Source organism: Microchirus variegatus (assembly GCF_963457635.1).
Source record: "Microchirus variegatus genome assembly, chromosome: 13".
In the NCBI taxonomy this organism is placed as follows: Eukaryota; Metazoa; Chordata; class Actinopteri; order Pleuronectiformes; family Soleidae; genus Microchirus; species Microchirus variegatus.
The window spans coordinates 14,478,809-14,494,917 of NC_139814.1; the positions used below are offsets into that span (position 1 = coordinate 14,478,809).

General features: G+C 42.1%; 1 protein-coding gene across 1 annotated transcript in view; it reads left to right on the plus strand.

Annotated features, from left to right (window-relative positions):
- The window catches only part of sdc3 (syndecan 3), a 40,549-nt gene extending 30,092 nt beyond the window's left edge, over positions 1 to 10,457 (plus strand). Inside the window, exons 2-5 of the mRNA XM_083899895.1 lie at positions 1,714 to 1,807; positions 4,788 to 5,611; positions 7,030 to 7,219; positions 9,891 to 10,457. Of these exons, the coding sequence (XP_083756021.1) occupies positions 1,714 to 1,807; positions 4,788 to 5,611; positions 7,030 to 7,219; positions 9,891 to 10,057 (1,275 nt within the window). The 3' untranslated portion in view covers positions 10,058 to 10,457. The remainder of the gene's footprint in view (positions 1 to 1,713; positions 1,808 to 4,787; positions 5,612 to 7,029; positions 7,220 to 9,890) is intronic.
- Positions 10,458 to 16,109: the final 5,652 nt, after the last annotated feature.

Here is a 16,109-nt window from a genome sequence, read left to right on the forward strand (position 1 = left end):
AGGAGCCGATTCTCATCTTTTACTGACCGTTTTCCGCAAACCTTGGCGATGATTGAGCGTTATTATCACCTGGCACCAACAAACATTCCACTTTGACTCAAAGTCACTTCAATCGCCTTTCTTCCTCATTCCGATGCTCGGTCTTCACTCCAGCAGCAGGTCATCTTGACCCTGTCTGCATGCCTCAGCGCACAGAGTCGCTGCTATGTGATCGGCTGATTAGATACTTGCGTCAACAAGCAGCTGAATATGTCGTGTACCTAATAATAAAGTGGTGGGTGACTGTGTTTTAAGAATGAGCTGTTGAATGAATGAATGCGTGAGTGAGTGAGTGAGTGAATTAATGAATTCACAGATCTTTAGTGTATTGTTTGCAACTTTGCTTCACTATTTCTGCAACAATCGGTAAAAATACAGATATCACAGTTAAAATGTTCAATTGTGCAGAACGACCTATTATGGGATTTTCTCAGTTCATACATATGTGTATATTTATATATATGTGTAAATGTGTGTGTGTATATATATTATATATATGTGTCTGTATGTATATATATATACATATGTGTATATATGTGTATATGTGTATATGTGTATATGTGTGTATATATGTGTATATATGTATATATATATATGTATATATATATATACATATATATATATATATATATATATACACATATGTATATATATATATATATATATATACATACAGACATAATATATATCGATATTTCCCACACGAGGAGTTCAAAATAACCCCGAAACAGTTTACTGGCGGCAACGGTAATCGCAGATAAATCAAACAAAACATTAGGATCCAATGCATGGGAATAACTTTATTGGCATCATTCCCTCATAACAGCACTGGCAATTTTACCAGTCTGAAATATAGCTATCACACGCTGATGTAAACGCACTTTATGTTTAGTGAGAACACTAAACACGCTAAACGAAAAGATATGGAACATTGTGAATGTGAGCGTTTAGCAGCACGCACAGTTTTGTCAAAATAAAACGTCACAGACCTGCATGGCTGTAGGCTCTTTGTGACATCTGTTTTATTTTTATGGGTTTTTTTTTTTTACAAAACGATAATAAAAAGAAGACCAGCAAAAAAAAAAGAAAGGAAAAACAAATAACCCACATCCTTGTGGTTTGAGAAAAGGAACAGGCGGAAGTAAGAATAATTTTGAGGCCTTCCCCCCTTTGTTTTCATTATAAACTATTTTACTTTTATACTCGGTATATCCCGCAATCTATGTCCACATTAACAAACAATTAACTGTCTTACGTTCATGTTTCTCCTCCAACAAAGAGACAAAAATAACTGTGTTGTTTTGTATTGTGAGCGTTGTAATGTTTAAGTTTTGTCAAAGTAAAACCTAGAAATAACAGTTGAACAAGTGATTGAAGCTTTACAGTCGTGAGCGTCATATGTAATTGACACATAAGCACACTTGATGAAACCCTGGCTATTCTTAAAGGCTTTAGTGTCTCTCTGCCAAAAGCTCAGCTTTGGAATCAACTCATTAAATATGCTCCTCTGACAGACAGATGTTAGCACAACCACCATCACAATGCCTGCACCTCCTCTTAGACAGCTGTGTGTGTGTGTGTGTTGTCTTTTCAGTGAAACGTCAAAGAACTCAGTCATCCATGATGAATACCTCTAATCTCTGTCATCTCTATCCTTCTGTCTCTCTATAACAGGGACAGACATGGTCGCCGTCTATCGATGACGAAGGCTCGACGGGACTGGAGTTCTACGACGATGAGGACCTCTACTCGGGCTCTGGCTCTGGCTGTAAGTGTGCGTGTGTGTGTATGTGTGTGTGTGTGAGCCGAGTTACACACGTTCACATCCTGGTTCTTTCAAACACGACAGCTGCTGGGTTTCAATCTGCTGACCCCGGCGACCCGACCGCCTCCCTTCCTCCCTCCCTCCCTCCCCCTGTCGCCTCCTTGTCCACCACTTATGGTTATTCACCGTGCACACACACACACACAATCACAAAGACTCACATTTATTACAAAAAAAAACAAGAAGTTACCCAGATCTTATTAACTCTAACCAGATTAGACGATCACACGCATGCCAGCAGTCACCTGTGCGCACCTATGTCTGCATGTGCAGGACTGACCTGCTTAATGTAAACCACGTTGGTGTAATTCAGGCTGATTTCCTGATCCCCCGGCTGGTGGAAGCTGAGGCACAGCTCTCCTTATTAAGCATGACTCATTGAGGGCTGCCCTTGGTTCAGGCACTGCGCTAGTAAGCGAGCATGCTCAAAATAAATTACAATTCAGAGCAGGAGAGTGCAGCAGAGGCACCCCCTGTGGTTAAAACAGCAGCCCGGTAAATTGCTTTATCTCAAACTGTGATACAGAGCCGTCTGATTTCAGAGGAAAAAAAAAAGGCTCATTTTCAACAGACGGTTGTGCATTATGTGCCGCCGCAGCGTCTGAATGTGACATTTAGTGACGTCTGATATGTTTAACAGTAGCTGCATTGTTCGAGGCTATATTTTGATATCCTCTCCAGCACCTCAGTCAGCTTTCATGCCTTTGTGTCTGTAAATTCAATTTGCTTCTCTTTCAACCCAGGGAGCTTCACTGCTATAACGAAATGAAAGGTGCTACAATACTATTATGAGCATTAAGCAGAATATGAATCACTCAGGACCTTCTCTTCTCTTCTCAGTGTCTCAAACTCTCTGTCCACATTAAAGCATCAGAACAAAAAATAGAATAAACCTCGATTAAATCCCCTGCTCCCGCTCTCGCTGTTCCGACGCGATCCAAACCCACAAATCACTATTATTATTTTCATTATGTTATTTTTTTCGATTTCAACATTTTTCCCTGTGTCAGACGGCTAAATGGCACAACAGTAGACATTTGATTGCATCTCTGATTGCCGTTCTATAAAATCCCAGTTTCGTGACATCGAGACAAAACAAATACCAGCAGTGTTTCTGTCATTTTGCATTTGTATCACAGAGGAATTGGAAAGCTGTCTCCTTAAACCAGCAGAAACCCTGATTTAAAAAAAAAAAAAGTCAGCATCACGTACGGAGATAAAAACATACTATCAAGTGGCATTATGGGAAATGTAGTAATTATGTGTTTTGGGTACTGCTAGGACTAAATGTAAGGTAAAGTTTGCCTCTGCTGCAGCAGTTTTCAAAGCCATCCACGAACACTATACTTAATCGCTGACTTCATCGTTCTAGTGGATATTTGCACTGTGGGTCATGTCTGGAGATTGTAGTCCAGACATTCTCTGTCCACACATGCAACCACCACCACCACAGTCTCTGGAGAGTGTCCAAAGTTTAGGACATGTCACGCAGCAGCTAGAGTACGTCCTCTGTTCTTGCCCCGTCCTGATTGTCTTCTATATAAACTGCCAGACACGGGAACAAAAAAAAAAATCACTATTTGCTATAAAGTGGACTACAAGCTGTATATGCTGTCAATAGTTTTTATTACACCTTTGCACTGGAGACAGCCGAGGCCAGAGGCGTTATGTTTGTAAGGTTGTCCGTCAGTCCGTTCCTTACCCTGTGAACATGATGAGGGAACACCATGAGAGAACCCTTTTAGATCTAATACACACATATTGACTTGGGCGAAAGATTTTTGGGGGTCAAAGGTCAATGTGACCTGGAAAAAGACTGATGGTAGTATTGTCAATGTAACCTATAACTAGAGCTGAAACAATTACTCGATTATAAATTAATCGTCAACTGTTTTGATAATCGATTAATCGGTTTGAAGCTTTTTTTTAATGATTAAAACAAGATCTCTGATTGTTTTAGCTTCTTAAATGTGAATATGTCCTTCGTTTCTTTGCTCCGCATAACAAAGAAATCATTAAAACTGAATCATTTTGGTTTGTGGACAAAACAAGACATTCGAGCACATCGTCATGTCCAGGTTTGAAAAACACTGATCGGCGTTTTTTGACATTTTATGGGCCAAACGATTAATCGAGAAAATAATCGACAGATCAATCGATTACAAACATGACCTTTAGTTGCAGCTCTACCTATAACCCACTAATGTAATGACTGACACTTGGGTCTTTTTCCACACCTAATAGTTCTGCTAGACTCTGTACCACTGGAGTTTGCTTTTCAAACCATCGCACTTTAGTGTAACAAAAACGAACATTTTGATTTATGTATTCCCCTCCTCACCTGAGGTGGCGCTGCATCAAGAATTATAGGAGAAGACGAGGCAAGCGATGAACAAGAAAACTCGCTTATCTGTTAGTTGATGATGCAGAACAACTCTTGTTTCCTCCACACAAAACATGAAGCTGAAATCCTGTCAGTCTTTGGTTTTACAGATGCACTGAAACAATGGGCTCAGCCATTTCTCCCGGCTATTGTTCTACACGCGTGTATCTTTTGGTTGTGTTTACCCACAATTCCCTGCGTTGTAGCCTCCTAATCACTCCCCCCCCCCAAAAAACTGGACTTTCCCGAGCAAACAAACTGGCGTTGGACTAAGAAGGGCTGTTGTGAATGCACCCTATGTGAATTAATGCAATGCAACTGAAGTCGGGCAACATTGCACCTTAATAATGTCTGAAATCAGTTTACTATTGAGTAGAGTGTAACCACAGCGTGTCAAGTGGATGTCGTCGTTTCTGATTCACTGTGATTTGTGAATGTGTGACAGCGTGTGGGAGGTGTGTGCATCTTTTAATAACAGTTTGTTGTTCCCTTAAATCATTTTTGAACTCACAGCATTGTCTCCTCTGTCCTCCTCGTCAGTTCCTGAGATCAGCGTGAGGCCGACGTCGGTGGGCGTGTCCTTCACCACAGAAGAGCCCCTCCTCCTCCTCTCCACCACCCAGGCCACTAGTCCTGCCCCCTCCGCCCCGCCTGCGGCAGAGCCCAGCCCCAGCCCCAGCTTCGAGGACCTCACCTCCACGCCGCCGGTGACCACCGAGGCCGATGGAGAGAGCGGTGCATTTTGGGAGCAAGAGAAAGAGCTGGAGAAGCAGAAGGAGCTGGAAATGGAGAGAGAGAGGGTGAAACAGTTGGAGAGGGAGAAAGAGAGGGAAAGAGAGAGGGAGCGGGTCAGAGAGCTGGAGAGAGAGAAGGAGAGAGAGCGCGAGCGAGAGAGAGAGCGTGAGAGAGAGCGCGAGAAAGAGCGAGAGAGGCAGCGAGAGCGTGAACTTGAACGAGAGAGGGAGCTGGAGAGAATCAGAGCCGCCGCTGCTGCTCAGACCACCGCCGCCCCCAGGTCGCCTGATGCCGTCCCAGCGGTGACCACCGACCCGACGGCCAGCCCCGAAGAAGGTGCGGCGCCCTCAGCTGGTTCGGACGACCTGAGCACCACAGAAGAAGAGGAGGACGTGTACCTGTCTCCCGATCCCACCTCCATTTTCCCCGTCTTCGATGTCGAAATCACCACAGAAGAAAACACGCCGACCACGACAGAGACCACGCCTGAGGCCACGACGGCTTCTCCGGCCACTTCCACCACCGTCAGGACCAGGGTCCCCTTCAGACCCAGGGTTCCCATGACGACAGCCACTCAGGTGATGCCGACAGAGAGAACGACCCCCCCACAGCAGCCCGCAACCACACAGGTAGGATCCAGACCTCCTGGTAATGCTCTACCGTTGAAAAGTTTGGGCTCACCTATACATTTTTTTTTGGTTTTCCTTTTAAAAGTCAAACTTTTATTCATCAAAAGAGTTGCAAAATGAATAGAAAATATAGTCAAGACATTGACAAGATGAGAAATAATGATTTTTATTCCAAATAATAATCCAATAGCCTTAGCCGCGATTAGCAAACACAATGTACCATTAGAACACTGGAAATGGGCCTCTATACACCTATGTACATATTCCATTAAAAACCAGACGTTTGCAGCTAGAATAGTCGTTGACCACATTAACAATGTATAGAGTGCATTTCTGATTCATTTAATGTTATATTCACTGGAGAAAAAAGTGATTTTCCTTCAAAAATAAGGATGGTAATGTATACTGTTTTAAATGGTTCTGCTCTATTCCCACAACAACTTTGCTTCTGGTACCAAACGCAAATAAACATGTGGCCACAAACTCTGTTTTGTATTTAAGCAAAGGAATTGTTCAGGTTTCTCATCAAGAGTGAGATGAGAAGATCAATAGCACTGTGATTTGTTAGTTCATTATGAGGCCGAAGCCTGGAATCGATCTAAAGACGGAAAAGGACTTTTATTTAACGGGGTTTATGAGAAAATTAGTTTATGTTTTATTTATTTTTTTAATCCTCACTTATTTCCTGTAACTGCTGGCCACTGTAATCTGTTAATGTGTCACAAACTAGAGTATTAATGTGGATAAATACACATTTTAATGTCAAAACGTATCACTGACTGCAGTGGTGCAGCCCATGTATGCATTTTTGTACAATAGCTCAGGTCTCTGCCTCAGAACAATAACTTATTCTAGGCTTCTTCTTTTTTTTCTGCACAGCGTTTGTCAGTGGGAACAATTCTTTTCTGTGGTTGTGCAGAAGATAAGAAAACAAGAGCTTTTTATCATCTTGAATATTTGTTTTCTCAAGACAAAGCAGAACATATTCTATAGAAGATAAATAACTAAATGACAGGATGATTGTTCGGGATGCACTTTCCCGCTTCTTATCAATACACTATTGAGCTTCTATAATACTGACGGTTTCATTATTTGCAGACCAGACTCGTCGGTACGATCGCTGTGTGCCTGTGTTTGTTTGCAGCTTGTCTTCATTAAGACATGAAGATTTTTTTTTTAGATTAGATTTTTTTCCACAATGTGATTAAACTGCCATAGTTCATGAAATGTGTGTATACGTGTTGGACAATATGCAACTTTCCAGCGGGCAGAACATACAGAGTGCTCATTGTCTCAAAAGGGATATTACGTGCCATGGAAAACTAGTGTCTGTGTAACGACGCCACGAAACTAACGCGATTACGTCAAGAGTTAAATTTCCCCATCGTTAGTCTGAGGTTTGTGTTTCTCTGCCTCAGGAGGGAAATAACGAGGTGGGTGCTGCGGGACCAAGTGGAGATTTTGAAATAAACGAAGATCACCGCAACGATCTGGGCCGAGGTGTAGTACCAGCAGATCCTGATCTGATTGGCAACACCGTGGACACGGGAAGCTCCGCCGCTCAGCTGCCACAGAGGAACATTTTGGAGAGGAAAGAGGTCTTGATAGGTAAGAACGTTTCACGGGTAAAGGAAATGTTCATGTTTGCATTTGTTTGCTCAGCTCCATGTCTTTATCTCACTGCTCGTCTGTCTGGTTCCGTCTTTCTGCGCACAAACCTCTGTGATAATCACCGTGCAGATTGACGGATTCCCTTCCCTGTTGCCTCCTGTATTCTTTCCCTGCTTTTCCCGATAAAACCGCATTCACTTCGCATTCACACAGTGCGAATTCATCATGTGCTACTTAGCCCAGTTTGACCCATTGAGAACAAGCAATCCTCCTCTCGGGTTGTGCACCCCTCCCTCCCCTCCTTCACCCTTCTTTTTCTCATCATTTTCCCTCTGGGTAAATCCAATTTCTTTTCAAGTATCCCCTCTTTTGATCCCAAAGAGCTGCTCTGAGAAAGTGAGGGAGCAGCCAACTTGCCTTGACCTGACTGGCTGTCTGTCTCTCCTTCAGCTGTTCTCATTGGTGGACTGCTGGTGCTGGTTTTTGCTGATTTCCTGGTCATCGGTAAAGAGCAGGAGGCAACAGACATTAGAGTAGACTGTGTCTGTGTGTGTGATAGAACCAAGTCATACCCACACGTCAGCCTCATACATTCACATACAGTCGAGACCATGTCAGAGAACATGCAATTATTTATCATCCTTGAATCCTTAAAGGTCTCATTTTATACCATATTTCTACACGTTAACCTAGTTCCCTGGTGTCCTAATGAACACTCCAGCCAGCACATTGCCGTCATATATAAAATGCATCCACTGGACACTTAACTCCTCTGAGGCTGGAAGTTTGTGTAGAACTCTGTGCTGCACTGTGCAGCCAAGAATAGAACACTTTGCCAACTTCCGCTCTTCCAAATACTGTTGCCCTTGTCTGCACTCTCGCGTTTTTTAGGGACAAAGTGGAGCTCCGCGAAATTCTAGGAATTTGTCATTGTGACGTAGCAGTGAGCGCGGAAGTCAACATCGCGTGTTTTATCTCCTGTACTTAGACTGAGGCGGACCACCAAAACATGACCAAGTCATCTTTTTTCACTACACTACTCCAGAGTCCCAAATACAAGTATTAAAATGATTAAAAAGTTGATTTTGCATAATATTGCTCCTTTAAAACGTTTTTTGTCACCGAGTCAAAACACAAATCATCGCATTTCATAAAACCTCAATAAAATCCTTATTTCAATCAGACTCTGCCAAATATTGCAGATCCTGGGATCATTTGATAGCTGCATTAGTGCTTAACAAAGCACAGCTTCTACTGTGAGCCACATCAGTGTTTTGAGTTAAACACTAATGTTTGCATATAAAGCTTGGCAGCAGTGCCAGTGCTAACATGACGGTGTTTAGCAGGCGAAGTGTTTATTATGCTCTGCGTCGTGAGTCGGCCGTTCAAAGCAGTTAATGGTGTGTTCTTTTGAGAGATGTCAGACGTTACAATTATCCTCGTCATTATCAACAAACATGTTTGTGTACGGTATAATGTTTTTGATATTTAAAGGCGCCATATGTAAGAATGTGGCCAAAAACGGTAACTACACTCAAATTCAAAATACAGAGGTCTTTTAGGTTTCGTTTTGTCCGCCATGTGTAGTTCAGATGTACTGTAACTGGCAACCCGTGGTTGCTCGGCAGCTGAGACTCTACTGACTGCAATGATTGGTAGACGGCAGTAGGTGGCGCCACATGCCAGATTTGCAGTCTGCAAAAGATTTTTTTAATGCAAATATTTTGGCTCTGCTGTTGTTGTTTATGGGTTCAGTTTGTTATATGAATATTATTCCTGAGTCTCTGTGACATATTAGGAGGATTTTACGGTTATTTACATAATGCACCTTTAAACGAAGAACAAATTTAATTTTCTAAAGAAAAACTCTTGATGTGTAGATTTCAATTCTGCTTTGTGTTTGCAGTCGCCTCACTTTACCAGTTGCGTCCATCTGTCTTGACATAAAACATGTCACTTCCTGTGTGCAGCGCGGGAATGATACTGGGCAACAAAACTTCTAAACTGAGAACACAGATAGTTGAGCAGAGCTCGACCGCCTTACGCCTCATTGTGTGAATAAAAGCGCGAGTTTACAAAGGTTGGATACTTTTATTCTGTGCGTGACGGCGCGTCGCAGAGACTTATATTGTTTGGAACGCGGCAGCTTGTGCGTTCAGATACTTCAATGCAAGAAACAAAGTAAACACCTCCCACACAATGGATGGAAACAAAGTGCTCCTCAAGCATTTGGGAAAATAACAGCTTGTTCTCTGCTTTGGCATCGACACCAATTACTTTAACAAGGGAAAGTTTTTTTTTTTTCTGTCTCATTTGATAACCACACATTAATCTATTGCACGCAGCCAGAGTTCATTAGCGGTGTGTGTGTGTGTGTGCAGCTGTGGATAGGTTACACGGTCTAAGCTGTTGTGTGGCACTGCAGGCCTGCAATTTAGCAGGAGGCTGCTGGCAACATGGAAAGTGGAGTGTGTTAGCACATACAGGCTCATCGGTCCTAACACGGTGATGGTGATGTTGTCGTCGTAGCTCTGCTTTCAGACTAGATTTTAAAGCTGTAGTGATGTAGTCTGCTGTCGTTGTTTTAGTGTTTGTTTGATGGATAAACTGTAATATCCTGGATGAGTTTTCTTCACATCTGCTGTGCTCTCTCCTCCATTTTCTCCAGCGGTGATCGTGGGAGGCGTGGTGGGAGCCTTGTTCGCCGCCTTCCTGGTGATGCTGCTGGTGTACAGGATGAAGAAGAAGGACGAGGGCAGCTACACGTTGGAGGAGCCCAAGCAGGCCACCGTCACCTACCAGAAACCAGACAAGCAGGAGGAGTTTTACGCGTAACACGCAGAACGCCAGAGAGACACTGCACACGGAGGGAGAGAGGAAAGATGGAGAGAGAAGAGAGAAAGATACTCTTAAGTCCCCGTCATCATCCTCCTCCTCCTCTTAGTCGCTCCCCTCTCATTTGCTCGCCTCTCCTCATCCCTCTCTCCTCTTGTCTCCTAAACACTTGCGAGGGCCTTTCTCTCTGAGGACTTGGAACTTTCTTTTCAGTGAAAATGAAAAAAAAGAGGACAAAAAAAAAAAATCCAAATATATTCTGAAAAAAAAAAAATAATAATAACACATACAGTACACATGAGATGTTTTTAAAGTAAATGTTGTTATTAATACTCAGATTCTCTTGTTCTGTATGAAATGATATGATTATTTTGTAAGAAAAAAAACAAACGACAACAAAACAAAACCAAGCAAAACACAAGCGCTTAACCCGAGTCCCACTTCTGTTTTTACGGAGCGAATGAAAAAGGCTACGAAGAAAAGAGTAGAGGAGAGGGGGCGGAGCCAGCTGAGCGAGAAACAAAAGAATACAAAAAAAAAGAGTGATGGTCTCTCGACTCCTCGCCGCCCCTCACCCCTCCAAGTAACACAGAGAGCGTCTGGTTGGCCACACAGAGCCCGAGGGTCAAAGGTGAAGAGGAAAGGTCTCTTGTGCCTTCCGTCCCTCTGGTGCTTGAAGACACACAGACACACACAAACACACACACACACTTGTATCTGCTCGACGGTGGCTCTGACCTCTCTCTCTGTGCTCAGCCAACCAGGAAACGGTGCTCGACCTTTGGCGTGTTTCCACGGCGCAGAGGAGCCGCCGTGGAAACACGGGCCGCGTGCACCGAGGTTTCCTCTTCAGCTCATCTGCTCCTCTTTAAGTTGTACAAAGAATAGTTATGGATGGATATAGTAATAATAATCAATAATATATCAAATGTTTTGGGGCTGGATGATGGTGAACAACAACAGTAATAATAATAATGATGATGATAATAATAAAACCATTATAATAATAATGATGATAATAATAACACTTCATCAGGAGGATGTGTATTTAGCTGTTTAGAAAAAAAAAAGTTTATATGTTAATATTGTATCCTTTCTGCCATCACTAACCATCTGCATGATCATGAAGAGTTTTTATTCATCTCAGTCATCGACACGTTAGATGAGCTGTGCTCCCTCACACACACACACACACACACACACACACACAAATACACACAAACACACACAAACGCACCACACGGACGTAAAAGAATATACTCAAGATCATATCATTCGAACACATATCAACTCCATTGTCATCTTTACCCTGATCGTGATTTGTCATCACTTTTGATACGAGGCGAATATCGGGGTGTGGGGGTGGGGGGGTTGGTTCTCATTTACGTTGTTGGTTAGTTGTCAGTTGGTTGCCTGTTGGTTGAACGGTTTGGTCTGTTTGTATAAAAGCACAACTGCGAGTCCAAACGACACGTCCTCCATTGTCCCTCAGCTCACACGCTCCCTTTTCTTTCTTTTTTTTGCATGTCTCACTTTGTTTTCTTCTCCACCATTGGCTCTCTGTTTAGGGGTCACAGGGAAGCATGAGGGCAAAAGTGTGAATCTGTGCAGGAAGTTGCTCCCACATGCACTTATTCAGTCAAAAATCATCATTTTTAAAGTGTTGGTTATGAGAGGGTTGTTTTTTTTTGAATCAGTGTGACCAGGTTCAGGATTCAGTTTGGGGAAAAAGCGGGGGATTGTGAGGAGGAGGAGGAGGAGGAGGAGGAGGGCTGTGCTTCTATCTAAGAGATTGTAACAATAACCACACCAGTGCGACTGGGCTAGTAGCTTCTATTATACTCAGTACTGTAGAACAAAAAAATGCATGGGAGTCAAAACTATACTAGTCTGGGTGTCTCTGTGTGTGTGTGGGTGTGAGTGTGAGTGTGTGTGTGTGTGTGTGAATGAAAAGAAAGGGGTGAGTTAAAGTTGGAATGTACTGTGGTCGAGAGTGTGTTTACCTACTCCAGCCGTTCTCACGCTCTTCCACACATAGGTAACGCACCTCTTCTACGTGTGTGTGTGTGTTTGCCCGTCCGCTCGCCAGTGTGAGAATAAGTGTGTCCACATCTCATCTAAACCGCCACCTGTATGTGTGTGTGTATGAGCGCGTGAGTGTGTATGAGTGTGTGTGTGTGTGTGTGTGTGTGTTTCACCTCGGTATTTCACAGCAGACTCTTGTGTACACTGACTAGCCTGTTGACGTGTGTGTCTGTGCGCGTGCGCGCGCGTTTGGTCTGTTCACTGCTGAATGTGGGACAGCTCGTCCCTCACAGTGGCTTTTCACACACACTGACTGTGTCTTTTTAATCACTGTCCATCCGTCCGTCCGTCCGTCTGTCTGTCTCTCTGCCGCAGGACGGACGGACAGACAGACGGACAAACACGCCACCCTCTCACAGGCAGGAATGATCTTCACATGTACTGTCTTTTCTAAAGTGACTGTCGAAAATGTAAAAGTTGTGTTTGTACCCATATAAGCCTGCGTAGCCAAATAAGATGTGTGTGTGTGTGTGTGTGTGCAAGGTGAGTGAAAGAGAGAGAGAGAGAGGGTGAATTTGTATGTATATGTGTGAGTGTGGGTATGCATGTGACAAAGTGTGTGTGTGTGTGTGTGTGTGTGAAGCCTAATGGAGGCTACACTATATGTTTGCTGTTCCCATTCCTGTTTTTATACATTTGCATTTTTTAAGGCTGAGTTTCTGTCATTGGCTGAGTGAGCGAGAGGAGGCGGATCCTCCGCGCCACTGCCCTGTCACTAATCTGCCACTCTGTTCCAAATAAAAAAAAAAAAAGAACCTGATTGGGGAAAATGTCCTCTCTTGTCTTTTTTATTGATTACCCTTTCAGACCAAGGTTTTAATATTTTTAAAGGTCCCATATTATGCGAAATCAAATTTTTAATCATTTTAAAGGTGCATTATGTAATCTGAGGCAACTGGCCATAAAATCCTCCTAATATGTCACAGAGACTCAGGAATAATGTTCATATGACAAACTGAACTCACCAACAACAATAGTACAGCCATAATATTCACATTAAAAATATATATTTTGCAGACTGCAAATCATGTTTGTTTTGAAATCATGTTTTGGCGACCACCTACCGCCATCTACGAATAATCGCAGTCGGTAGAGTCTCAGCTGCCGAGCAACCACGGGTTGCCAGTTACGTCTGAGCTACAATGGTGGAGAAAACGAAACCTAAAAGACCTCGGTATTTTGAATTTTAGAGTAGTAACCAGTTTTGGCCACATTCTCACATATGGTGCCTTTAATACTTATATTTGGGATGCCCTACCAGTCGGCAAAGTGTCAAAAAAGATGACTCACTCATGTTTTTGTGGTCCTCCTCAGTCTAAGTACAGGAGATAAAACACGCGATGTTGGCTTCCGCACTCACTGGGATGTCACAATGCGCTAAATTCCTGGAATTGTTGGAAAGCTCGTAAAACACACGGTAGTGCTGGCGAGGACAACAGCATCCGAAAACCGGGAGTCTGCAAAAAGTTCTATTCTTGGCTCCACAGTGCAGCACAGAGTTCTACACAAACTTCCAGCCTCAGAGGATTTATCTGTCCAGTGGATACATGTTATATGACGGCAATGTACCTGCCAGAGCCTGCAAATGATAATTTTTCCAAATGCTAGCTCCCAGTAGCCTCTGTGACTATTATTTATTATTTATTATATATATGTATATATATATTTTTTTTTTCAAAGAGATACTACTAAACTGAGCGTTCTGAACAGGGCTGTTTTTGCAGGATTGAACTGTTGTGGTGCTTCATCCTTATGCCTTATGACCTTTAACCAAAGCATGTCACAGACGTGTTCATTAGGACACCAGGGAACTAGTCTAATTTGGAGAAATACGGTATAATGTGGGACCTTTAAGAGCGGTGTAGTGGCCTTTTGTCAACAAAAAATATGTTCAAAATGAATCTGAATGAACTTAACTTAATCAAACGACTACTATCGCACCCTGAGCAGCTAGTGTACTCACTCAGGCGAAAGGAAACTGAATGTCCATGCTGGTTTATTGAGGTCTTGGTGGTTTGTTTAGTCCAATAAAGCACACAAACAAAGCCATTGTCTCTTCTGCTCTGGTAGTAAACCATATGCCCACCACCCAGGTGCTACCAGCTTGCTGCCTTTATACTTACGAGGGTCCACTAGTGCGTCTAACCCAAACATCGCAATAAAGTTAAACTAATAAAAAACTAAACATTTCAAGCAAAGCAATGTTATCAAAAACATAACTATAATATAAACCAAATACGCTGAACTACTGAAATTACCACTAAGAACAAAAAGTGATAAATAGCTCCAACAAGTGGGTCTGCTAGTTTTTATTTTTTTTTTTTAATTTTTTTTTTTTTAAATGCTTCGTTTTAGTGTTAGTTTTTTGTAATGTGGAGTATTTGCCAGGTGCAAGATGCAAAAAGGTCATTTTATTTTTCAGTAAGTATTGTGTCATAAAACCTGAAAGTAACCTGAAGTGCAAAATGTGCATCATACTGCTGAGGTTGGACGAAGTTTGTGTTAGAAATCGTACAGACAACAGACTGAAGACACACATGAATAATAACAACATACTGTAAATAATAATAATAATCACATTGTTTGTGAGTCAGGAGTCTCAAGGAGTTCAATCTGAGGAAAAACACGAGCAAAATGGAAAAAAAGACCTAATAAAACATGAGAGTTTTGATTCACTTAGATCACGTGTCACACTCGAGGCCCGGGGGCCAGATGTGGCCCGGCACGTCATTTTATGTGGCCCGCGAGTGATTAATTGGTCTTAAAAATCTGTGTTAAAATAGGTCTATGCTGCTTTGAGGCGTGCGTTGACCATAAACTACATTTCCCACAATGCATGGAGATTGCGTTACCCGCAAAGTGACAGCATCCCGCCACTAGATCGCAGTGAATCATTGTATATGCATCATGCGACGAGTGAAATTGAGATTGAGACTGTGATCGCAGCAGAATGTGTTCACAAAAGCCACAACCAAAAAAAGTGATGCGGCAGTGAAAGCTCGCTTTATTGTGGCTGAAGAAATCACCCGTGCTTCAAAGTCTTTTTCTGAGGGTGTGTTTTTGAAGCAGTGCATGCAGAAGTTGTGTGAGATACTGACTTTTAAAACTGTTAGTTTATCAAGAAACACCATCGCGGACCGGGTTACATCTATAATGCATCATATTTGTAATTGAATTGGTAATAAAGTTATTTATCAATATGTTACAGAGTAGTTACCATTATTTTACATTATATTTGGTTCCATTAATTCTGCATGACAGTTACATCTGGCCCTTTGAGGGTAACCATTATGCTGATGTGGCCCTCAGTGAAAATGACACCCCTGACTTAGATGAACCAACTCAACCCAATCAACTGCATAAATAATGTTAAGTTTAACTTCCACAGCCTAACATCCCAAATTGTAAACAAAAACAAATTGACAACATTTTGTTATGATTGAAAAATAGAAGCTTTCAAAATTAATAATAATTATTATTTTTATTATTTAAACTGTAGTTTTTATTTTTATTTCAATTTTAGTTTTCGTTATTTCGTTAGTTACCATCAACTATAATAATCTTGGTCTCTGTCATCAACGTCTTCCTCAGAAACTACCAGCAGCTAGATACCATAGTCTATGTCCATTTCGTTCCTGACCTCTTTCTGTGAACATGAGGAGATAAAAGTGCTGCACGAGAATCCCTGTAGATCAGCAGTTTGTGAAATCCTCGGCCCCATCGTGCACCAATGACCGCGTCATGTTCGGTCGCTTTAAATCACCTATCTTGATGAGATATTTTTGCGTAAAAAACAAGCGCTGGAGCAGTTGAAGTAATAAATCACGTGACAAAACAATGGGGGAGACAAAACTGCAATGAAACAATTTTAATATATTAATTAAAAGATAATTAATTTAATTAATGTTGCTTTACTTTCATTTCCCATATAATAAACTAACTATCAAAACCAATTAATAGGAGAACT